Source organism: Pongo pygmaeus, chromosome 23, assembly GCF_028885625.2.
Source record: "Pongo pygmaeus isolate AG05252 chromosome 23, NHGRI_mPonPyg2-v2.0_pri, whole genome shotgun sequence".
NCBI classification, from domain to species: Eukaryota; Metazoa; Chordata; class Mammalia; order Primates; family Hominidae; genus Pongo; species Pongo pygmaeus.
The window spans coordinates 36802980-36828853 of record NC_085931.1 but is presented as its reverse complement, the minus strand read 5'-3'; the positions used below and the strand labels follow the sequence as shown (position 1 = coordinate 36828853).

The following is a 25874-nucleotide window of genomic DNA, read 5'->3' as shown; positions in this document are numbered from 1 at the left end:
GTGGGGCAGGATGAGTTTCCTCTTGGATATGCTGAGTTAAAACATCAGGGAGATACCTGGTTGGTGATCAGTGTAGACAATAAGATAACATACATAAATTTAAAACTTGGGAGAATATAAAGACTGTTCATCTGTATTTGGGGGTCACCTGCTGAAAGCTGCAGAGCCAAAATCACAAAAGGAGAATTGCCTGCTATCAGGTGGAGAGAGAATCAGCCAGGTGAGGGCAGTAACCTGTGAACCCTGGCATTTGGATATAAGGTCGTGAGACAAAGACCAGGGAAGAGAAGTTTGAGGAGAACCAAGGAACAGAAATCTTGTCAAGGCCAAGCAGATAGAGTTCCATGAAATGTTCAACAGTGGGGAAAAGTCCAGGAAAATATAAAGACTAGAGAACGTCCCCTGATTTGTGTCTCTGGAAGCTGCTGACACAGTGAGAAAGGTTTCAATGGAGTGGCAGGGCAGTCTCTGGGCTGTAGTAAATTGAGGCATAAATGTGGAGTAAGTGAAGATGGTATCTATTAACAACACGTCTGAGAAGCTTGAATCAAAAGGAAGGAAAAACAGTAACTCAATAGGACAGCAGGGTGATGGACGAGGACATGGTTAGGATGGGGAGGACCTCAGCTGTTTATAACCTCTGGGGGAAGAACTGAAACAAGGAAAGTTGAGGACACAAGAGACAGAGGTGACACTAGATGAATCAGAGTGTTTTAGGGGGGAAGAAGACCTGGATCCCAATCAGCTTCAGACAGGGCAGGACTGGACCTCATCTTCTGAGACCAGAGGGAATATGGGGGCAGATAGAGATTAATGCATATACATCACAGCAGAAGTTAAAGCCATTATTATTTTACTTTGAATGAAACAGAAGTGGAGGTGCCTCCTGAGAGTGATGGGGAGAGATGAGAGGGAAGTCAGGATGGTTTGGAATAATTGCCCAGGAAATGAGAACAGCGACTGCCCGATGACAATACCTTGGCAGTCTCTACAGCTAGGTCGTCATGCCTGTCAGCATGTGGACCTTGCAGAACAGGGTGAGTGACCATGGCTAGGGTTTTTTTGGGCTTGGGGTGAGGATCTAGAAAGAAATGAGGCTTAGACCCTGCTCAGGAAGCCCAATGTGTTGTAAGGGTAAGAAGAAGTTGGGAGAGCCTCACTGCCCTCGCACTCTCATCCACACAGCAGTGGAAGGAGGGTGAGAAGGAGAGGCCAGGCATGCAACAGGGACTGACGTAAGCATGCCAAACCCTGGACAGCCCAGGCACCACTTGCGGCCAGATGTTAAGAGAAACTCCTGAACAAAGTGTGACTGCCACCACCCAGCCCATAAACTCCCTCTCTGTGACCACAAAGGTAATTTAGTGTCTTCGTCTCCAGAAGCGCTTGCATTTATCAGCGGCAGCAGCATGATTCCTGGGCTGTAAATCATAATGCTTTAGGTGTATTTCTCTTGAGTTGACGTCCCCTTATAAATAATGTGGGGAATGCTTTTATTTTGTTGGCAGAAGACTGCTTTCTCCCTCTCTCCTGTTTTTAGAGTGACCTTCTTTCTCAGTCAAATGGGATATATCCAAGAGGCTCATTTATTGAGTCTTCCCACGCACCAGGTAATATGGGAGCAGGTATAAATAGGAGTCCTGTTCTCTACTATGATATAGTCTCTTAGCAGAAAGGACACTCATATCTATTAGAGTTTAAAATGCAAATGCCCTTTGATCCAGAGAATCATTTACCCATGTTTATAAGGATGTGTGTTTTTCAAAGCTGGACAAGTTAATATCAAATATCTGGAAAGCACCTAAAAGTGAAATAAAGACACTATAGTTAAATAAAGCATGGCAGCTTGTGCAGGAATTACAAAGAATGAGATGAACTTATGCATACTAGTAAGGAACGATCTCCAAGGTGTATTGTTGAGGGAAAGAAGTATATTATAAAAATTTATGAAAAGCATTACACATAATTATATAATTTATGTTTTTTAAAATCCCACAAATATGCTATATATTTGCTAAAAGTACATGTATATGTTTATGATATATACATATAGAAAAAGATATAGAAGGATATACACCAAACTGAAGATGGTGGATCCTTCTGAGAAGGAAGCTTAAGACTACAGTGGTGGCCAAGGGGATTTTAGCCTTCTAATATATTTAAGTTCTTTGAGAGGAAGTATTCATAGATCGCTTGTGCAATTAAAAAGAGCTAGAAGTCAAGACACCTGTACTCTGGGTCAGTTCATACTATAAATTTGGATAAGATATTTCCCTCTGCAGAGCTCAGGTTTTCCCATCTATATACTGAGCAAGTTGGGCTGGATAATCCCAGTGGTCCTTTGCAACTCAGAATGCCTTGAGTCCTCAAGCTGTAAACATATTCAAAGGAAGGGGTTCATAATTTTTAGAGCTCAATGTCATAGGATCTGGCGCCCAGTAGCACTTTGTCTTGGCTGAACATTGAAGGTTGAATAATAATCCTTAGGCAGTTTTAGTACTAATAAACAGAGGTTAGATTTTTCCAGTAAACTTTACCAGGTGAGTGATCTACCTCCTGGATGAATGTCAGAGAGCTGTGGTAGCGTGGCAAATAAAATAGAGGCTTTGGTGGGATTCCAACCTAGTTTCAAATTCTGGCTCTTCCACTTACCTACTTTGTGCTATTAGTGAACTACCAACCCTCTCTGCGCCACAATCAGTGCTGAGCTGTGACCAAACACAGTTAATATTTCTGCTCCAGCTTTGATGCTCTGGTCAGTTATTCATTCAACAAACATTTATTGAACACCAACTGTGAGCCAGCCCTGGGGATGTGGCCATGAGGAAGACAGACAAGAAATCCCTTCTTACAGATGTGCAAGTATCTCCCTTGCCTCCTGCCCCCTCCCTGTTCTTGGTGCAAGCGCTTTCACTCCAAACAGCGGCTGAACATGCCCAAGAACTTGGAAGGGGAAAGGGAAGAGAAAAGGGAAAGAGACTCTGGATAGGGCTCTCTGGGAGATGCTGAAGACCCACCTTGCCTGAGGTGCCGCTGCAGGAGCTGTAAGACCATCTATGCATGGATCAGTTGCTCTCCCTTCTCTGAGTCTCAGATTTCTCTTCCGTAACATGAAGACAGACAGTGAAGTCTATCTCCTGGGATTCCTCCGGGCATCAAATAGTTACTGCTGCTGATAAAAATGGCTAATTTTTTGTGGCTCTTTCTAGGTGCCAGGCTCTGAGTAAAGAGTGGCTTGTGCATCACCACATTACCCCTGACAACAATCATGATTTACTCAGGAGGAAACATGAACAGAGAAGTTAAGCAGCTTGCCCAAAATCTCACAGCTGCAGATATGCAAATAAAGAATTGGAATATTATTTTTAAATCTATGTCCGGGTCCACACATAGTAAGCATTTGATAAATGCTTATTGAAAGTTATATGTACTGGTTTCTCTTGTTGTTCTAAAAAAGTTTACTTTAAAAACTATACATTGTGTACATTTTCCTATAGATTATGCTTTCTAATCCAGTGCTAGAGAATTCAGTGAATTTGGAAGCAGCCAGAACACTGATTAAAGATGAATCTCTGTATAGAATAACAATTCTAAAACTTTTCAACAGGCCATTACAATGTAAAGAGTGCCTACTTTTTGTTATTGGACAATTGCCAATTATATCTTAAACATGTATAGCAAATGAAAAAAAAAAAAGAATTGGAATCCAGCTCTGACTTCAGATCCTGCACCGAAACCATGATACCCTACCATCTCCCATTCAAACAGGTGCCAAACAACTTAGGTTAGGCTGCGACTCATCGGTTAGGATCCTTTTTATCCACCCTAATATAATTATAATTATGAAACTTGGTTATTATGTTAATGCGCATTCACATTCTCCTCTGGCTGCTTCCAATTCTCCTGCTGCCACTGGCAGACAGGCTAAAGCAAAGGTATTTAGTTTTCAGAAGAGATAAAGTCCTCATAGTTTGGAGTTCACAGAGGACACAATTCCCTTCTTCATACAGGCCTTTGTTTTTAACTAAGAGCAGTAATCAGATAATCTTGCTTTAATTAGCTCCCCAGAAGCAACCCATTCTTGGAGCCTGTCTTTGATATTTTCTACATCAAGTCTTTCAGCCTAAGATTATCTGCAGACATGCACCAGACATTTGCCATTTGCCAAATAGGCCCAAAAGTTTAGCATAAACTCCCACTCCTTTCTTTTTGTAAAGACATCCCCTGCATCAAAGCAAACACGTTTTGAGTCAGGAAGGGGTTGTCTGGGTTTGCTCCGTGAGTCTGTGATTTTTCCAGTCTTATCATATTGGTCCTTCTGTTCACAAAAACTGTGTGCATCTCATCTTAATTATGCATCTCTTAATCCATAATTTCTGACTTATGGCCATTAACTCCTAATTACAAGAGGGCAACTCTTGAAAAGGGAAACCAAGTGAGCTCAGAGAAATGGAGCCGAAAAGCAAGAGGGAAGATGGATGATAGAAGTTGTGCAACTAAGGGCGAATCCAAAGGCCCATTAATTGGAGGCGGTTATTGTTGGCAATTCTGTAGATCTGTGAGGCTCCCATATCAGGCCACACTTGAATTCATCCCTTTCTGTGGTAAGGAAATTATAAAATTAAAAATAAAGCTAAAGTTCAAATAAAGCTAAAATCTCCAGGTGATAAATCCTCTGGCCCAATTTCTTTATAATGACTCTCCATTAAAAAAACTTAAGTGAATATGTTTATTAAAAATTTTTTGAACGTGTAATTACCCATAAATGGAAAAAAGAGTATGATGTGCCTTAAGTAGAAGGCAACTATAACAACTATTACTATTTTTTTAAATGTTCACCCTGTGCTATTTAAAAAGCTGGAAAACCATGCTCTGTTGAGGACTGCATTAGGTCCTCGTTGCTTCAACTATTTGGATCAGTAAATAAAATTATATTCCCATCTACTGCAGATGAGGAAGTAGAGGGTCAGAGAGGGTAAGGGATCTGCCTAAAGTCACACAGCTAGGAAGTGGCAGAGTTATACCTCAGACTTTCAGGACCATGCTTGTTCTTGCCTATGCCAGAGACAATGAAAGACTTCAACAACAACTTTCAAAGTCTGAGATTCTTCAAGCTATTAGCCATCCAGAGGCAGCAGGGAGATACTCTTACCTGGGGCTGAGGATGCGGCTGCTGGTGGCTGACTGTCGAGAAGGAGTCCTCGTAGTGTCTGTGGCCAGGGACAGAGTACAGCTCAACCAGGACTGCAGGCTGCCCTCTGGCTGGGAGCTGAGGATGGAGACGTTATCCCTAGAATAAGATTGCAGGACACCATCAGCACAATGACAACCACAGTATCAGCAATAATTAGATATTAACCCATAGCATAAGCCAGGCATTGTGCTAAGTGATATACCTGCATAACCTCACTCACCATCCCAGAGAGGTAGAAGCCAGTGCTGTCATAGTTACACAGATGGAATTACTGAGATTTGGAGAGGCCAACTGGAGTCTTGGCCAAAGTCACCCAGCTAGTCAATGATGAAATTGGGATGCAAACCCTGTTTCTTTTTATTTCAATGCCCATGCTATTAATCATGGCACTCTTCCTTGGGGAGATACACACTCCAATACAAATGTTGAGGTCTCTCCAATTTAGGAGTAAAGTTTGGCATTGAATTTGATATGTTCAAGGAATACATCAAGTGTGAAGGTCTTAACTCCTTCCTTACCTTATCTGGATCATCTTTAAAACAGGGACTCTACTTTTATGTCCCCTGATTCTGAAAGTGGCACAGAAAGGGAGGGGGTTCTCATAGGTCCTCAATGAGACCACGTCAGTTGATATACTCACTCAACATTATGTATATGTGTGTGTATATGTATATGTGTATATTTGTATATTAATATTATTTATATGTGTGTATGTGTATATACATTATAATATATAGTTTTTTAATAGGATGCTCTATTTATGCCAAGCACCAGTTCTTGTCCACATGAACTTAACATTTCTATAAATAACAGTAAAAATTTTAAAAATTATTAATGTTTTATAGAGGTACAGAGGGTAGGTTTTACTAGAACCTGCTCTCTGTCCCTCTATAAAGCATTAGTAACGGTAGATTCTAATAAAACCTACCCTCTGTGCCTCTATAAAGTATTAATAAATTTTTCTTTCAAAGAGGGAGCCTTGATATGCATCTTGGAGGCCTAAGGAAAGATATTAAGTAGTGAAAGTTGAGCTACATCTTCTTTGGAGGTTAGGGTTTGGCCACGCAGGGACTGAAGAATGGAATTTTGGGTGGAAGAAATCATGTACACATAAGTACGGAGGTCATAAAGGTCGGGGCATAAACAATATGGAAACCAGAAATCACAGTTGGAGGGGAAAGCAAGGGTCTGAATGTGCAGAATACAAACATCAGTGTAAAAAGTCTGTTCTGGGGCAATAGGGAGCCATTGAAGGTGTCTGAGGACAGTAGCATGAGAAGGCATAGGCTTCTTTCTGTCTAAAAGAACCAGGGCAGTTCAATACGATGTTCCTAGTACTATATGTTATGACCATGAAGGCATTAGTCTCATGGGCATCACTGATAATTCTCCAAGTGGACATGGATGTTCCCTCTGCAAACTGAGAGCCAGGGGCTCACCCTTGTGAGCTGCTCGGTTCTACTTGGGGTTAACTTACATCTCTTTTCTGCCACTGCTGCCACAATCCACTGCCGTCTGGACACTAGTAAGAGGCACAAGAAACAGTGTGTTATCCTCGTGCTGCCAGGGACTTGGAAACATGGTTATTGACGTTAGACAGACATGAGTGTGAATCCCACTTCCAACCTTTGCCCCTGTGTGATCTCAGGGAAGTCACTTGCCTTCCCTGAGCTTCCTTTCTTCCTTCCTAAAATGTGGCAAATAATGGGGCTCTGTTATGGAGCAGAGTAAGTGAGATAACCCTTGTAAAGATCTCAGCATGGTTCCTGGCAAATAGATAGTGCTAATTAAGTGGTAGCAACCATTACCGCTACTCGTTTTAGTACAACTAGTACTGCTATTATTAATAGCACTGTTATTGCTAACAAGCAAGGTATTAGCTGTATGTTCTTTGTGAGTGCTAGCAAATCAGACATGGAGCAGGGCAGCTTCCCAGGGCATTGTGGGAAACTCCAATACTAATTACAATAGTAGCTGTTCTTTAGAGAGCATCCCTCCATTCAACAAATATGCTACCCACACAATCTCATCTACCTACCCCATGTGTCTCCATTTTAGAGATCAGGAACCTGACACACTTGTCTAAGTCACACAGCTTTTGATCCCAGGCCTGTTAAGCTCATGCTCCTAAGCAGCATGCAGTTGTTCAGTGGGTGGGTGCAGACAGCCAAACCACAAACCTCAGACACCTAGGACATCATTTTAATCTGGATCGTCAGGCTGGGGCTTCTCAGTATTCTCTGCTGTAATCTGGACAATTCCTCTTTTAGAAGATCAAGCTGTTTCCTCTAAGAGCTGCACTTGCTGCTCCTTGGCTCCCACCCTCAAAAGCCTGTCACCCTGGGGGCTTCTAGTTACATGCACTTGTCCAGGCAGTGACCAACACCCCTTCTGGACCAAGAACAAGTCTTATTCATCCTTCAGCCCCAAAGCTCAGCCAGACCAGAAGTTCTCAGACAATGCTTGGTGAATCCAACAGAAGAAAAGTCAGTAAACAACAGCCATGGGCCAATCTAGCCTACCATTTATTTTTATAAATAGAGATTTTCGTCTGTGATTGTTTTTGCACCATAATAGTAGTGCAACAAAGACAACATGGCATGAAAAGGCTAAATATTTACTATCTAGCCCTTTTAAAGAAAAAGACTCTGCAGTGGAACAAAAGCAGCTTTTGTGAATGGCCTTGTAGGAGGCAGAATAATGGTCCCCAAAGATGTTCACATTCTAATCCCCAAAACAAGGGAATATGTTTCTGTACAGGGAAAAAGTTTTATTGGAACACAGTCACCCATTCACTTACATTTTGAGTACTTCCTCACCTACTTTGACTAAACACCAATCTTTACTTGAATCCAGCACTCAGGAAAGTCTTTAGAGCCCAATAGCTAATCAAAGCACACGCTGGTGTTAGTTCTTGTTCACTGTTTACCCCGGCTGACTCCATGAGTACTAGCCCCATGGGTGGACTCAGCATTCAGATTCACCCTCTTCCAAAGGGCTCTTCTGCAGCACTAGAGACCCATTCCCTTCATGATGTCTAATCATGCTGGGCATCTTCTCATCTCTTTACTCTTCCACATGCTCCTGTTCTCTGACCCACTCTGTCCATACAGGGGGCTAATCTGTATGGACAACATCAATGGGTTCCCTAACCCATGACTTTCTCTTGGACTCAGCCAACAGGGAATGCAACTGACAGTTGACAGGAAGGAGGGAAGAGAGGGAAGCCGAAGTACTTATTGTCCTGGATTTCTGAATTTCTCTCTACTGCCTTTCCTTGTGTTGGCTCCAGCTCTCAACCAAAGGCCAGAGCTCCTCCTATCAGGCCTCTCTCTCACTCTCTTTCTTTCTGGATTCCAGCAATTGCACCCTCTTTTTCTCCCTTCAGACCTTGCAGGAGTTACTGCTCTCAGTTGCTACTATTCCCTAGGTGCTGCGCCATCTATACCTTGGGGCTTCCTCACACCTTTGTAAATAGTCCTTTTGTTAAACTCTCTTCATTTAGAGTTTGTCTTTCAGTTTCCGCCAGACTCTATTACAATAGCTAATCTCCATGCTTCTTCTACCTTAACAGGAAGATCTGCATTTACTAGGCCAATAGTTTATATGACGAAGAAGCAGAGAACAGGCATGACCCAACATTGCACTGCTAACTACTGTTACACCCTTAATCTCTGTGTCACAATGTCGGGGGGGGGGGGGGGGGAAACAGTGAAGAATCTAAAGAGGCAATCTTATAAGAGCCTAAGATTATCAGCAATCCTTACTAGCTCCTCCTAAGCTTCTGATCTGGAAGAGAGCTAGCCACAAGGACAAATAAAAAAGATGAAAGTATAGCTGCTTATTAATCCTACGTTTCTATAGTATCTGCACATTGGTTGCTTTTGCCTATGAACCTGTTTCACTAAATTTGCACAGAATATCTAAGGCTGAAGTCAAGACCCACCAGGTGGTCTGTTTGTTCATTCATGATGAAATACTGTCCATACCAAGAGTGATATTTGACCTGGACCCCATGCTTCCTACCATTTGAGATGGTCTCCATAAAAATGAGAGTATGTTTAAAATAAAGAGGCTGAATTAAGAGCTTCTGGGAACTACAGCTCACGTTTATTGTATGAACAAATGCTGAAGGCACCTAACACCTTTATCATGAGATGATCTGCAATAAAGTCTTTGGGACAGGAGATTAAAAAAAAAAAAAGGCTTTCAGGCAGAAGCAGTGGGGAGCTTTGTACTGTCTGCTCCTGAGAAGCATTAAAGCACATGGGCAGAACTCACTACCATATTGACTGCATATAAGTCACAGGTTATTGGTCCTGGAAAGTACTTGAGTATGTATACCATGGTGCATGGAGCCCTCGAGTTCTGGGAGACCCCATGAAAAGTGCGGGTACCAAGGGGTCAAGAAGAGAGACTGAGGAGGAAGGATTAGCCCAAAACCTTCCTCTCTCACTCCAATCAGAGGATGGCTGCACTCCATCCTAAGCTAGAATTTTGTATGTGAGTTTGCTTTGGTGTAGAAAAGGAATTCTACAATAAGGAGGGCGTTTGAAACCCATTGGCCCTTTTACCATGTGAAGAAGGTGTCTCTGGGCTACAAGCTCCACGAGGCAAGTCCATGTCTGCTTGTTCCCTACTGTACCCCTGCCCCAACACAGAAGGTGTCCATTCATTGTTTTCTGCTGAGTGGGCAGAGACTCAAAGGGCAGATGACCTGTGTCCATGGTCCTGATTCATTTGGTGGTACAGCTGTCTGGGACCCTCATCTCCTGACATGTGGTCAGTGGTTTTCTCTCCCCTTGGTACAAGTGGCTTTTTAAAAAAAGAACTTGGCCAGGCGTGGTGGCTCATACCTGTAATCCCAACACTTTGGGAGGCTGAGGCGGGTGGATCACGAGGTCAGGAGTTCGAGACCAGCCTGGCCAATATGGTGAAACCCCATCTCTACTAAAAATACAAAAATTAGCCAGGTGTGGTGGTGTGTGCCTGTAGTCCCAGCTACTCGGGAGGCTGAGGCAGAAGAATCGCTTGAACCTGGGAGGCAGAGGTTGCAGTAAGCCAAGATTGTGCCATTGCACTCCAGCCTGGGCGACAGAGTGACAGGAGGAGAAGGAGGAGGAGGAGGAAGGGGGGAGAGGAGGAGGAGGAGGGGGAGGGGGAGGAAGAAGAAGAACTTGAACTTGTGCCAGGAATTTGTAAACAGGCTGTTGACGATAAGCAAGATAATTAATTCAATGTCTTCAGCTGTACTTCTTTAGGGTCAGTCTTTGCCAGACAATTCCAGTCTAAATGCAAATGTTGCCTGGGCAGTAACATGTAAATTCATTGGCCCCATCTCACAGTGACAGACACAAGTTCTCCTTAATGACAGGGCAGTTACTGGGCAGAGAACAGAGACCTTGACAAGGGAAAGGAGGAAGTAGGTTACATGTGACATGACAGCAGAGCTTGGCCATTAGCAGTTTAGGTTATGGGGTCAGCCTGGACATCAGACCATGGCTTCATCACTTACTGCACGGATTGGGGCAAGTTTCTTGACTTCTCAGTTTCTTCATCTGCAAACTGGGAATAATAATGGTAGGAGCCTCAGAGAGTTGTTTTGAGGATAACATATGCCAAACAGGTAGCATAGTACCTGCACAAAGTAATTTCTCAAGAAAAGGTACCTATTGTTACAATTATCATTATTTCCTGTAATGCTGGAATAGATAAAGTAGTTTGGAGCCCTGACTCTCTGTGAATCCTACTAGCTGGATACATGGGCTAGAAGGAAAGCCAGGTGGTCTATGCAGCATCATTTAAACAGGTGTTATATGGTACTAAGGCCTTGCATTGCAACTTGAACTGTAGCATCAACCTTCTCAGATTAATAGGAATGCTTTAAGCTGTTCTCCCTGGCCTGGAGCACATTCATTACTCACAGGGGACAAACTAGAAAGTAAAAAAGTTGCAGGAAAAGAGCTGTTGGCAGTTCCAATGACTGTCCTACTATGTAGCAAGAAACTTTACAGTTTGGACAGAGCCTGGGTCCACTCATGAATAAATTAACTCAGAAGCATGCCCTCAGTAGCAATCAGAATCTTTGGTTAGACCCAGATCTTTCCACTTGTCCTACTGCAGCCTAATTTTAGCCAGGTTATAAAAGGATGTACATTGGAAAATGTCCAAATTATACTCAACAAAGTAATTGAGGACTCTTTTTTCAGAGCATTCATCTCAGATTGGGCCGGCTGGTACTTATGCACTTTCAGCTGACCCAAGAGTAAAAGGTCATTCACTGACCTCTCTACATCTCGCCCAAACCCCTTTACCCCCTAGCCAAGGCGACAGACAGAGCAGCCACAGCCCCTGGGCCATGAATAGACAGGGCTGTGTCAGCCAGCACATTCCTCCCTCCAAGAATAATGAGCATACGCCAGGCCTGGGTGACTGGCTTAAAGCATTTCTCCATTAATCCAAGGAGGTTGATGCCACAGTGCAAGTTACAATGCAGGGCCCTAGTGCAGGAGAGCACATGTTTAAATGCTGCCGCATAGGCTACCTGGCTTTCTGAGCACGTAGCCACATTTCCAGCCTGGAAGGCCTGTTACGCTCAGATCTAATTCCCAACATGGGGAAATGTGACTTTTTGTAATTTGAACAAGTCTTTCAAAGAACCTCACCTGCAGCTGAAGCATCTCTCTCTCTCTCTCTCTCTCTCTCGTGTGTGTGTGTGTGTGTGTGTGTGTGTGTTTCTCTCCTGGGTTGGCTTTGAATTCTATTATAATTGAGAACTCTGTTTGGAGAAGTACCTTGAACCAGTCCCTCAGGCTCTAATCCAAACCTCTTACCCCAGGGTGATGAGGCGATCAGGAGTGAAGTGTAGTGTGGAGCTGCTAGCAAGTGGGAGACTATAGACTGGGGCCTGGGCAGGAGCCGGGGGTTCTGCTATGGACTGTGGATTTACAACCTGGCAACACAAATACTTCTTTTCATTGTTCATAACCAATTTAATTGCACTGTGATGACAGAACATGCTTTATACAATATTAATTCTTTCAAATGTGTTGAGACTTCATGGGCAATTTTTTTTCCCTGTTTCCCCATTTCTGTGATATTCTTGAAATCTACACTGTGTTTCCACCTCAAATCCAAGTTCTAAGTCAACACATAAGGATCAAGGCCTGCTGAGAATTAGGAAATGCTCCCTAAGAACCACCCTGGGGTCAGGGCTGGCTTCGGGGGCTTGCGACCCATGCCCAGAAGGGCCTGCATTTTGGTTTAATGCTCTTCTGTCACTGTCTTGAAATTTTAAATAATTTTTTAACAAGGAGCCCCATACTTTCTTCCTTTTTTTTTTTTTTTGAGACAGAGTTTCACTCTGTTGCCCAGGCTGCAGTACACTGGCACCATCTCAGCTCACTGCAACCTCTGCCTCCCTCATTCAAGCCATCCTCCTACCTCAGCCTCCCAAGTCTCTGGAACTACAGGTGTGCACCACCACGCCCAGCTAATTTTGTATTTTGGATAGAGACAAGGTTTCGCCATGTTGGCCAGGCTGGTCTCGAACTCCTGACCTCAAGTGATCCACCTGCCTTGGCCTCCCAAAGTGCTGGGATTACAGGCATGAGCCACCGTGCCCGGCAAGCCTCACACCTTCACTTCACACTGAACCCTACAAATGATGTGGCCAATCCTGCCTGGGGCACCGGAGCATTTTAAGAAACTGAGGGTGTCAGTGGGTTTCTATGGGTCATCTTCGGAGGAGAAGAAAGGTAGGAGAAAGGGAAAGAGGAAGGTGGGATGGAGAAAGAGAAAAGGGGAACAAGAGGGCTGCTGCTCCCTCATCTACCTTCCCGGGAGACACTGGTCTTCTTTCACTTCCTAGAATGTGCCTTGATCTGCCATTACTCATTTTCTCCAGGCATTCCCATGGCTGGCCGCTTCGTCTCATTTGGGTCTTAATTCCAATGCCTTCCTCTCTGGGAGGCTACATCTGCCTATTCTGCTCTTCATCATAGCACCACGTTCTCTGCCCTCGTAACTCCAATTGTATTCTTGTGTTTATCAGTCTGTGCACTTTATTTTTGGACACACACACACACACTCCACCATCAGAATGCAGGTTTGATAAAAGCAGGACCACTCCTAGGCTCTTCTCCTTCTCTATTCCTCTGCAATTCAACCAACCTGGGCTTTAGACACAGTTCCAAACGTTCATTTCTGCCTGACTTCAGGCAAGTTATTCAACCTCTCTTCATCTGTAAGAGGGAGAATAACGATAACAAGAAGCAAGTGGAATAAAACAAGCACTTAACACAGCATCTCGCATGCAATAGATGTTCAGTAAGAATTTATCAAATGAATGAATGAATGCAATTGATGATTCTCGTTGAGCCCCTACTATGCGCAAGGTAATGTGCTAGGCAGCCATACTTTTTCACTTGCTTCTTATTATTAACCCATCTTAGACTCAAAGAGATGGAGGCTCAGAGAGGTTGAATAACTTGTCCAAGGTCACACAGAAATTAACCATTAGATCTCTAATTGGCAATCAGACTTGTTGACGTGCAAAGCCTGTTCCCTCTCAAAGTCTTCCTTGACTTCCAATTGTAATAATCCTGCACATTGCATGGGGCTTTTCCAGGTACAGGCGCAAGATGCATTTCTTTCCACCTGGTGTTCTGTAGTCGTTTCACACCTCACAGCAACTCTGAAATGCAGGTGATGTCCCTTCCAGCTATGAGGCAGGTGTTATATGGAAACTAGAGATCCAGTCAAGGAAAAAACATCAGAAGCCCAGCGGGGAGGAAGATTTAAGTCCCTAGAGACAGAAGATCATGAAAAGTGAGACAGAAAGAATTCAGATTGGATTCCAGGGCATGGAGCTCAGAAAGGGTAGATCAGAACAGAGGAGACAGATAAAGGTATCTCTTAGGATGAGGGTGACAACAGGGTCCCTTTAAAGCCAGAGGGGAATTCCCTCCTACGCCAAGACTGGAGTGATGTCTGCAACCTGTGACTTCACCACCAGGATCTCATTCCCCCAGTGAGATGTCTTTCCCTTGCTTCTTGTTTTCCTTTTCATTTTATAATGTTTTTATTTTTAATTTTTGTGGGTACATAGTAGGCATATATATTTATGGGGTACATGAGATGTTTTGATACAGGCATGCAATGCATAACAACCATATCATGGAAAATGGGGTATCCATCCCCTCAAGCAATTATCCTTTGTGTTACAAACAATCCAACTATACTCCTTTAGTTATTTTTTAATGTACAATGAAATTATCATTGACCACAGCCATCCTGTTGTGCTATTAAATTCATTCATTCTAACTACATTTGTGTACCCATTAGCCATCCCACCTCCTACTATCTATTCCCATGGGTTAAATTGTTTTGATTTTTATATTCCGCAAGTAAGTGAGACTATGCAATGTTTCTCTTTCTGTGTCTCGCTTATTTCACTTAACATAATGACTTCCAGTTCCATTCACATTGCTGCAAATGACTGAATCTCATCCTTTATTTATGGCTGAATAGTACTCCATCGTGTATACGCATCACATTTTTTTAATTCATTCATCTGTTGATGGACACTGTCCCTTGCTTCTTGTTGCACCTTCTTCCAGCCTGTCACCCACCCTTCAAGCATGGACCCTCTGCCTCCTTCCAATTTGGTTATGTTTACTTAACTTTTATTGTTTACTAGAAAAGCAATCTCTTGCTATGCAAGTGAAAATAATTTAAACATTTTGTGTACTGGCCAAAGATGGTTATAACCACAGCCATTCATTCCTGGTGTAATTCATGCAAAAGCTCTATTGTTTCTATGAATGGAGAAGCCAGCCCAAGCATCAAACAAGTAATATTGACAAAAGGAGTTTTTAATTACACTAAGTTCTGTCATGACACTAATAAAACAGGAGGAGGGGGCAGTGGAGGTGGGATCCTAAATGCAACCATGAACTGGAAAGCAGCTGCAAGATCAGGATTTGCCCTTTCACCAGCAGTTTGGCAGCTGTGCCAATTAGCAGGGAATGGTGGGAATACTTGGAATGTGCATGGAAGCCACTTTTGCACAAATTGAAGAATTTTTTTTAAGACAAAGTCTTTTATTTAGAGGCAAAACATGTATTTTCTTATTTATTTTCTGAGACAGGGTCTTGCTCTGTCTCCCAGGCTGGAGTGCAGTGGCACAATCACAGATCGCAGCCACCGCAGCCTCAAACTCCTGGGTTGAAATGATCCTCCTATCTCAGCCTCCTGAGTAGCTGGGACTACAGGTGCCACCATGTCTGGCTAATTTTTAAAAAGGAGTTTTTGTAGAGACGGAGACTCCTTATGTTTCCCAGGCTGGTCTTGAATTCCTGGTCTCAAGTGATCCTCCTGCCTTAGCTTCCCAAAGTGCTTGGATTACATGTGTGGGCCACCATGCCTGGCCAAGAACATGGAGTTTTAGAGTCCAGTGGCTCTCCATCTTGCTCCTGCTGAACGCAGACATCTTTACTGGAGAATCTGAGGTTACAAATCCCTCAGCAGCTATGACCAGCCCAGGATTGCATTAAGGGAGGAGGTTATGCGCATTCTAAAATTAGGTGTATGGAGTACATAACTTATATGAGCAAAATCTCCTAAAGAGAGTACTACTAGAGCTAGAGATGTGTATGCATGTTCATTGCACAGATTTCAGAAAATATAAATAAACTTGAAGAAAAAAAAATTGTCACCCGTAACGCCTTTCCTCGGTGTTAGAATGTTGGAGTATTTCTTCCAGTTTTTTTCCTTGACTATTCATAGTCAGCTCTAATATAGACAATATAGACGTCTGGTTCTTCCTTCTGGCTAAACCAGAGCTGATTTGTAACCCTCTCTGCTTCCTTTGCCTGTCTTGCACCCACATGTCCCAAAGGTCAGCAGCTGCCCCTGCCTCCAGCCCTTAAGAGAGGTGTGAATGGCAAAGGTCTGGGTAGGAAGTTCAACAGACCTGAGTTCTAGCTCAGTGTGTGAAGCTAATTTGCTGTGTGACCTTGAATTTCTCTGAAGTCAGGGTCCTCATATGGAAACAGAGAGGGATGCATTCCAAGGACTGATGTTTGACTGTTCTGGCTGCAGGAAAAAACAGCCTTTACAGAGAGGAAGACCAAGAAAAACAGGCTTTTAATGTGGCCTGCTCAGGTGTGTACAGGGGCAGCTTGCAGGCAGCAGGAGGGAACCACCTCTGTAGATTCTTTATTGGAAAGCTATGTAAGTAAAGTGTCTTCTCTGCTACCCAGGCTTTGCCACAGAGGCTAGAACGGGGGCAGGGATGTGTGGCAAGACAGGCAGCTGTGGTTCCTAGAGAAGCAATAAGCCAAGGGTACAAAGGTAGCTCCTGGGAACAGAATGCTACAGGAGTTGGACAGCCTGGACCCATGTGCCCAGCTGGGATACCTCAAACTCTTTCCAGCTGAGCGGTCCACCTGTGGCCTGCAGTAGCTTGAGACTCAAGCAGAGATGGTGAAAAGTAGGCTATCTTCTGAGAAAGGCAAGAAGCCCTCCCATTGAACTTGGGTGGTCTCATTAATCACCAGCCCGACTTTGCATCCTTGAATCAACCATTGCCCTTGTAAAATAATGTCTCTTATTCTGTACAAACATAGCTTCCACTTATATAGCACTTACATACCTGTCATGTTCATCTGTGAACTCAATTAACTCTCAACAACAGCCCTATGAAATAGGCAGTAGATTGAATATATGAAACTTCCAGTCTGTAGGTCAAAAATAGTCCAATCTTGGCAATTGCATGTGGTTCATCCTAATATTATTATGCCCATTTTACAGACGAGAGAATTAGGCCAAGATTGGACATGGAACTTGTAGAAGACCATACGCTAGTCCTCGTTCCAGTCACATTGCCTCACCAAAGGCTTGGTGAGCTGGACTGAGAGGTTTTAGCAACAGCAAGGAGAGGTTAAACCAGCAGGGCAACATCCAGTCTCTCCTCACCCAAGTAAACCAGGGGTGCCTCCAGCCCCCAAACATCTTTGGGTTTCCCAGTGAATGTGGCCCCAGCCCAGCTAAAGGGCATAAAGCTCCCCAGGATGCCGCCCACCTGCTGTGCCCAGCCCCGCCCAGCCCCTAGCAAGTTACCTCTCAGTATCACTGTCACTGGATGCCACTTCTTCCAAGGCAGCCTGCAGGTCGGCAATCCGCCGAATGGATGTCTCCAGGTCTGTCTGGAGGGTTTGCCTCACTGCGGCAAGTTCCTCCACGTACTTCTCCTGGGGACAGAAGATGCAAACGCACGTTGGCCTTGGGCAAGAAATGCACCACCCATGCATGCACTGGGGAAGAGACACGCCCCAGGCTGAGCCTAGTGTTCACTGAGCACCTATGAAGTGGTAGGTTCTCCATGAGAGGCTCTCTCTGCGGACAGATTTATGGGATCCTCAACTAGGTGTTCCATGTTTCATAGAGGAGGGAATAGATACTCCAGGGCATGGCACACAGAGCTTGCTCACCTGTGCAGGTGGTGCTGCTCCCAGTGCATCTGACCCCAGGGCCATGCTCTGAATCTGCACCACCACGCACAGTGGATAGTCAGCCCATCTTGGATGGATGAGTAAACGTAAAAACCAAGAAGGGTCGTGGAGTCTGGTTTAGGAAGCTGAGCCTCAAGGATAAATCTGGTGCAGGAGGTCATGGGGAGAGCATAACAAAGATAGTTTCCTTTCAAGTCTGTCCCCTAGACACCCCAACCTTGCTGTCCTCACAGCAGCAAAAGCAAAGATGAAAAACCCAGCTGGGCTCCCTCCAGAACAGGCAAGCACGATGGGCATTTACGGAGCTCCTTCTGTGGCCAGAGCCGTGTTGAGTATTTTGCAGCCAGGATCTCACTCATGTCTCACAGGCCCAGCAGGTGAGTCTTTATTCTTGCTCCCATTTCACAGATGAGGAACTGAGGCCTTAAGAAGCAAAGACTTCATGGTGGAGCTGGAACTCAAGCTCAGTGCCTCTGACTCCCCTCTCAGTGCTCATCTTAGTGATCAATACTTCCTGGTACTTTTCTAATTGGATTTTATCTGGACTCTTCGGAAAATCTCTGACTTTAATTTGCAACCTACACATTGCTACCCTTTAACATATAATGATTGTTACCTAAGGGTGATTTTGCCCCCCCAGGGGACATTTGATCATGTCTGGAGACATTTTTGGCAGTCACAACTTGGGGAAATGCTGCTGGCATCTGGTGGGTAGAGACCAGGGATGCTGTTCAACATCCTATGAGGCACAGGACAATTCCACAAAGAATTATCTGGCCTGAATGTCCACGGTGCTGAGTCTGAAACCCTAGGTGAGACCCAGCATCTAACCTCCTGGTAATTCATCTTACGGGGGATAAATCAAGAGACAGAACACAGCTCTTTGCCCGAGGATGTTTGCAGCGGTGCTACTGATGACAAAGAGAGGCTGGGATCTGCCTCATCACCCAGCAATTGGGAATGGTTAGGGAAATCACAGTGTGTCACTTTGATGCTCTTAGGCAGACATTAACATTAGAAATAAGAATTGTGGCAGCGTGGAGTGCTTCTTTGAAATAACATGAAGCAAACGGAATAAATCCGAGCAGTATCATGCTCAAATCTATGCAAATAACACTCACGGAGAATTGAGAATATTTATGGATGGGGCAAAGCGGGGTTATAGATGGGATTTTTCTTGTAAGCGGCTCTAATTATGTAAAGTTTATTTTTGGACTGCTGTATAAAGGAACACACATACCAACTGAGGACAGTGGGAGGGGAGAAATTAGAGGATGTGGGGTCAAAGCGCAATTCCCAGCTCCCCATGGAACTGAGTAGCTAAGTGAAAATGAATGGCTCACAGCCCCTCTCTTAGCCTGGAGTCATTTTTTCCTTTTCTTTTCTTTTCTTTTTTTGAAACAAAGTCTTGCTCTGTTGCACAGGCTGGAGTGCAGTGGCGTGATCTCAGCTCACTGCAACCTTCACCTCCCGGGTCCAAGCAATTCTCCTGCCTCAGCCTCCCAAGTAGATGGGATTACAGGCACCCACAACCACGCTTGGCTAATTTATGTATTTTTTAGCAGAGATAGGATTTCACCATGTTGGCCAGGCTGGTCTCGAACTCCTGACCTCAAGTGATCCACCCACCTTGGCCTCCCAAAGTGCTGGAATTACAGGCGTAAGCCATCACACCCGGCCTCATTTTTCTTTATTTTGCAGATGAGGAAACTAAATCCAGCAACGTCAGTCAGTGAGGTCACTCAGGAAAGGCGCAGAGCTGGGATCTGAACCCTGGGCTTGGTGGTTCCCAGTCCAGTGCTCTTTCTGGGGCTATGACTGCATTCCCCAATGGAAGTCAGCAAGGACCATTACAGGGACACACTCAGCTCTCTGCACATTGGCTTGTCCATTCACATTATTGTAAGTCTGTGCCTTTCCAGTGTTTTCTGATTTTAAAGAGAGAGAGAGAGAGGCAGCAGGCAAAGACTGAGTAAGCCTAAGGGCCAGGCCGAGCTGATGAGAGGGAGAAGGGGTGGCGGGAAGGACGCCACAGTGGTGGCATGAGAAGGAGCTGCCAGTCCATCCCAGTTGATTGAAGCCACCAACTGTGAAATCCCCATCTCAGCCTTGACAAGGTGAGAGACAACCCGAGGTTGGGGACCCCAGACTATCAGAGGAAATACAGGACACCGAGGGACTGTGAAGGAGGGGGTGCTCACCCCAGGACATCAGCATGTCAGCTCATAAATGCACCTAGAAAATAGCTAGGTGCAAAATCCCAGCAGCTTCTGGGAGCACATCTGCCCAGGCTCCACTCTTTTCTTTTTTTTTTTTGAGACGGAGTCTCGCTATCTCGGCTCACTGCAAGCTCCACCTCCCGGGTTCAAGCCATTCTCCTGCCTCAGTCTCCCAAGTAGCTGAGACTACAGGCGCCTGCCACCACGCCGGCTTTTTTTTTTTTTTTTTGTATTTTTAGTAGAGACAGGGCTTCACCGTGTTAGCCAGGATGGTCTCAATTTCCTGACCTCGTGATCCACCCGCCGCAGCCTCCTAAAGTGCTGGGATTACAGGCATGAGCCACCGCGTCCGGCCAGCTCCACTCTATTCTAATGGGCCAGGACAATGGTGTCACTGGGCATTAGCCACTTTCTCCCAGATGTGGCCCCTGTATCTTTGTAAGACACAAAGGCAGAAAAATCTGTATTTCTGTCTTAGATTCTATCCCAAGTCCACACATCTGGGCCATTGTGGGTTATGTGTTAAGTACAGTGAATCCTATAAGCATTGGTTCAATGAATGTCTAACCAAATGACCTGTCTGAGGTCACGCCGCTGGGAGACCACAAAGCTGAGATGTGCATCCAGGTCTTGGGTTCTTAAGTGGGAACCCTTTAGGTCATATGTGCTGAGACATGAGAAAAGGGTACAGACGTCCCCTCCTCATTTTGCTTAAGTGAACCTTGCCCCTGTCAGTGTCATGCAGGAGCAGCAAGGTGTACAGTCCACATCCCCAGGGAGCTTCCCGGAGGGTAGAGGAGAGAGACAGAAGGAGGCACTGTGTCTCAGGGATGGGTGGGCCTGGGCTGGGACTAAGCAAGTGGGCAGAAGAAATAGGAGTCTAAAATGAGTCAAATCCACAATACCATAAAAGTGAAAGTAGGCTCTGAGCCGAGCTGCCGGGGTTCAAATCCCAACTCTGCTGCTCACTGGCTGTGTGACCTCCAGCAAGTTACGTAACCTCTCTGACCCTCAGTTGTCTCACTGGGGAAATGGGGCCAGTAGCAGACCCTCCCTCACAGGGCTTTTGCGAGGAGTAAATGAGCTTGGCAGAGTGGAAACTTGACCAACAGTGGCATAGCTATCCTTTAATTCTCATAGGAGAAGGAGTCTCAGGAAGAACTGTGTCATCCCCAGGTCACTGAGGAGATTTGCCAAGGTCACAAACCAAATAAAAACACTGGAATGCAGAACTCTGGCTCTGAAGATTTTTCACTATCCTACATAGAAAAGACATGAAAAAAACAAGGGCTGCATAGAAAGTGAGTTGGCTTAGACACAGCAAGAAGACGTGAGAACCAGAAAGCCATCGTTAGTTAGGCCAGAGTATGTGGACCAAGGACAGGGTTCGCGGATCTGCCACTACCTTCCACCCTCCACCATTGCCCCCTTGCCGCCCTCTGCATCCCATCCTCCATCTGCTAGGGAAGCATCAGACTCAGTGGGCGCACCCCGAGGAGAAAGCTTGGAGAAATTTTTAGTGTTGGTGTAATCAGCAATCAGCAAATCTTTCCTGCTTCAACTCGAAAACCAAATGGAGTCTGCTGATTGCAGAGACCATTTCATTAGGCTAAACAAATGCAGTGCCCCAAACAGTCTCCCTGGGGCAGATACAACAAGGCCCCAGCCAGAGACCCCTCCGGAGACACGGAAGGGATGCACAAGCAGAAGGGGAAGTGAGCCAGTGCCCCTCTCATGAAACAGGAAGTGGGCAGGAGGCAACGACAGCATCTGACAATCATGCTTGCTTGGGCTTGGCTCAAGGCTGTTCCATGAAAATGGGGTTGTGTGCTGAGGTCGGTTGTGAGCTTGGTTCTCTCTGTTATTAGCTCTCTTTAGAGATTTGAAGCATGGAGTGAAATTGGGAGGTGGGGGATAATTAGGATACAAAATGATTTAGATAGTTAGATGCATAGATAGCAGAAATCCACTAAGATATACACCACATTCCCGGGGTAATCTAAAACTACAATATAATGGTGTACACACTGTAGACACACAACATCCATATATCCTGGTATATATTATATATTCATATTCATTCATGCATACATGCATACATTTAATAAACATTTGTTGAGCACCTATAAGGTGCAGCACTGATCCAGGCGCCGGCAATACAAATAAAGTCCTCACTTCCACAGAGCTTATGTTCTTGCAGGGAACTAATCTATCTGTATTACCAGTGTCTGGAACACAGGAAGTACTCAATACATGTTTGGGGATGAAATGAATGGTGCTATTATATGACTATTAGTGGCGAACGAGGGAAGGATAAAGGATAAATTATACATTCTAATGCATACATAATATACATGATACATACATAATATATGGAGGATATATATATCATGTACACAGAGATCAGTACAAGAATATGTAGTATGTAGACAATATGCATACTTGCCGACCTCCCCAGCATCACTTGAGAGAACTATGATTTTTTGTTAAACCCCCGGGCTACTCCCTCTGGAGCATATCACAGAGTTGCCCATGTAAGAAGCAGTTCATATGATAATTAATGGCTGCAATTAAAATCATCTCCTCTTGTGATGTTCAATTAGAGGCTAATATTTAAAACTGTTGTTTGTTGTTTGTTTTCTCTGCCCAGAGCATCTCAATCTTCAGAGGACCCTCTCCTCTCTGCAAATGGACAAGACTCTCATTTGTTAATTTCTGCAGCTCTGGAGGTTGCCTCTCAAACCTTCTGAGGTGTCTCCCAAGGCCCCCCAAAGTTAATTTCACCTGTGCCACACAATTTACACTATAGATCAGACTATCTCAAAACACTTTTGAAACTTGACGAAAATTCATCTTGTTGCTTTCTTCTGATTTAGCAAAGACAAGCAGAAAATGTTACAGAGCCTGGTGCTGAAAAAAGTTACACACACATATACTATTATAAATATATATAAACATGTATATATGCAAACGTGTGTGTACAATATATGCATGTGTAGATACACACCCAAATATTTCCAGCATCTGGCACATAGCATACCTAACAAATATTAAGGACGTACTTATTAGAATCTGGTTGCTGATTAGAATTAGCAATCAGCAATCCCTTCTGGCTTCAACTTGAAAATCAAATGGAGTTGAATTTTGCCTGTAACACGTACTTTATCCTATAGATCAGGGTATATCCTGAAACCTGATGAAAATAATCAAGTATTTTCATATCCTTAAATGTTTAACCAATCTTGAACATAATAAATACGTGTTAAACTAATAAGTGAATATATTTACATATATTTCTTGCATACACAGGCACTCTGCTAAATGTTCAAAATATCTTATCTCATTTAATCTTTATTGAAACCTTCAGAGTCAAGTACTATAGAAACATAAAAAGTGAGCTGAGATTATTGCAACAAAGTGGTAGCAATGGCTATTATCTCTGTGTGGTAAAAGATATCAGGCAATTTTTACATTCCTTTTAGCACTCCTCAAGATTTTCTGTAAATAATAAGAATTATCTTTATCATAGGCAAGTTAAAAAATATATACTTTATTCCTCTCTGATGCTATAATGAACAATCTCCTCATCCACCTGCTCCATGCTGAGAGGTAATCTTCATCAGTTTATCGTGTCCATTTTACAGATGAGCAGGCTGAGGCTCAGAGAGGTTAACTCATTTGCCTAGGGACACACAACCAAGAAAAGATCTAGAGCTAAGCTCAGGTCTCCTGACTGCAGTCCATGGCTCTGTCCAGCTTTGCTTCTAATTGTTCCTGTTTCATCCAATGATGCTTATGTCTTTGCAGGTGAGGGAATCTTTCCCAGAAAGAAAGGCTATGAGGAACCGCCACTGCTTCCTTCAAATTGTCCAAGGGTCACTTGTCTGGGAGAAATGAGGCTGATGCTGGAGGGTGTGAAGTAGGGGAATAAAAGCCCTGCAGGCTGGGCGGGGTGGCTCATGCCTCTAATCCCAGCATTTTGGGAGGCCAAGGTGGGTGGATCATTTGAGGTCAGGAGTTTGAGACCAGCCTGACCAACATGGTGAAACCCCAGCTGTATTAACAATACAAAAAATTTAGCCAAGTGTGGTGGCAGGCACCTGTAGTCCCAGCTACTCAGGAGGCTGAAGCAAGAGAATTGCTTGAACCTGGGAGGCGGAGGTTGCATTGAGCCGAGATTACACCACTGCACTCCAGCATAGGTGACAGAGCGAGACTCCATCTCAAAAAAAAATAAAAATAAAAATAAAAAATGCCCTGTGAATTGTGTTCCAGCAAGAGCTCAAAGGCCACATTGGTAATGGAGTGAGCATCAGCAGGTGGGTTAAGCTCCACTTTGGGAAAAGAAAGAGTTGGAGTGGACCTAAGAAAACCCAAATGTATGCCCAGTCTCCAGCAGGAATAACGACTGGGGAGAAGTTGGTCATCATTCTACAGGGTCCTTTCCTCATAATTATCCTGAAGATTCGTTGCATTATTCCATCCTTTTTTCTTTTTCTTTGTGTTTTTGTTTTGTTTTGTTCTTTGAGAGTGAGTCTTGCTCTGTCACCTAGGCTCAAGCGCGGTGGCGCGATCTCAGCTCACTGCAACCACCGCCTCCCAGGTTCAAGCAATTCTCCTGCCTCAGCCCCCCAAGTAGCTGGGATTACAGGCACCTGCCATTATACCTGGCTAATTTTTGTATTTTTAGTAGAGACAAGATTTCACCATGTCAGCCAGGCTTGTCTCTAACTCCTGACCTCAAATGATCCACCCACCCCAGTATTATTCTATTTTTATGATGTGATAATAGACACAGAGAGACTCGTCAAAGGTCCCAAATTCATACAGCTAGAAAGTGACAGATTAAAAGTTGGGGCCTTCACAATTTCTAAAGGGTCAGCAAATACCCAACAATACCTCCTGTCCTTTTCTTCACACATGGCAGGCATGTCTAATCAATCACAGCAGAGACCCAAGCAGTCAGGGGCTAGAATCCATTCTCTCAACTCACCAAGCCAAGTGTTTCATTCCAGTGCTATCCTGTGCTTCATCTGCCAGCATCGATCAGAACTCTCAACTCTGCTACACTTCTTTTTTTAGAGATGGGGGTCTCACTCTCTTGCCCAGACTGGAGAGTGCAATGGCACAATCATAGCTCACTGTAACCTTGAACTCCTGGGCTCAAGTGATCCTCCCACCTCAGTCTCCTCAGTAGCTGGGACTACAGGCATGCACCACCATGTCCAGATATTTATTATTTGTAGAAACAGGGTCCTTCTATGTTCCCCAGGTTAGTCTCAAACTCCTGGTGTCAAGTAGTCCTCCCTCCTTGGCCTCCCAAAGCACTGGGATTACAGACATGAGCCACCGCACCCAGCCTCTGCCACATTTTTAAATGATCCCAATCCTCCTAGAAATGGTATTCAAATCCTCAAAGATATCTATATTAGTTAGTTGGTTCGCAGGTTTATTTCTCCTTAAAGATTGGTGAGTATTCTGTGGATCCGAGTGAAGCTGAAGCTAATCACACTTCCAGAGAGGCCCTGGTGAGTGGGGAGAGGGAGAGATGCAAACTGCTAACATCACAAACAGCAGGAACAGAACTGGCTTTGGAACAAGATGAACCCTGAAGCAGCTACACAAATCCCAAAGAGTTACTAATCCTTTCTTACCTTCAGTTCCTCATCTGTTAAAATGACAGTACTATATTATTCCTTGACAAAAGGTGTTACAAGGAACAAATGAAATAATGTAAAATTGTGTACACCTTGCCTACCTAAATTGGTAGCACGTACTTGGTCCACAGGTTCCTATTTCCTTCTTTCTAAGTAAAGACATGGGAAATATGAGGGCTGCTGGTGTTTAGTGAGGACAACTTCATTTTTCAGAAAATGATGTCTAAGAATCTATCACTTGTTTTGCTGAAGCTGGAAGGATTTTACAGAATGCTTTGGGAAAGCTAGG

The 25874-nt window shown here is 44.3% G+C and overlaps 1 protein-coding gene across 5 annotated transcripts in view; it reads right to left on the bottom strand.

The window, feature by feature from the left end:
- Positions 1–25874, bottom strand: part of MYO18B (myosin XVIIIB) — a 318984-nt gene that overhangs the window by 48593 nt on the left and 244517 nt on the right. For all 5 annotated transcript variants that reach the window (XM_054469702.2, XM_054469701.2, XM_054469703.2 and 2 more), the window contains 3 exons: positions 17318–17448; positions 6672–6716; positions 5153–5290 (listed from right to left, as the gene is read on the bottom strand). In XM_054469702.2, the coding sequence (XP_054325677.2) occupies positions 5153–5290; positions 6672–6716; positions 17318–17448 (314 nt within the window). The remainder of the gene's footprint in view (positions 1–5152; positions 5291–6671; positions 6717–17317; positions 17449–25874) is intronic.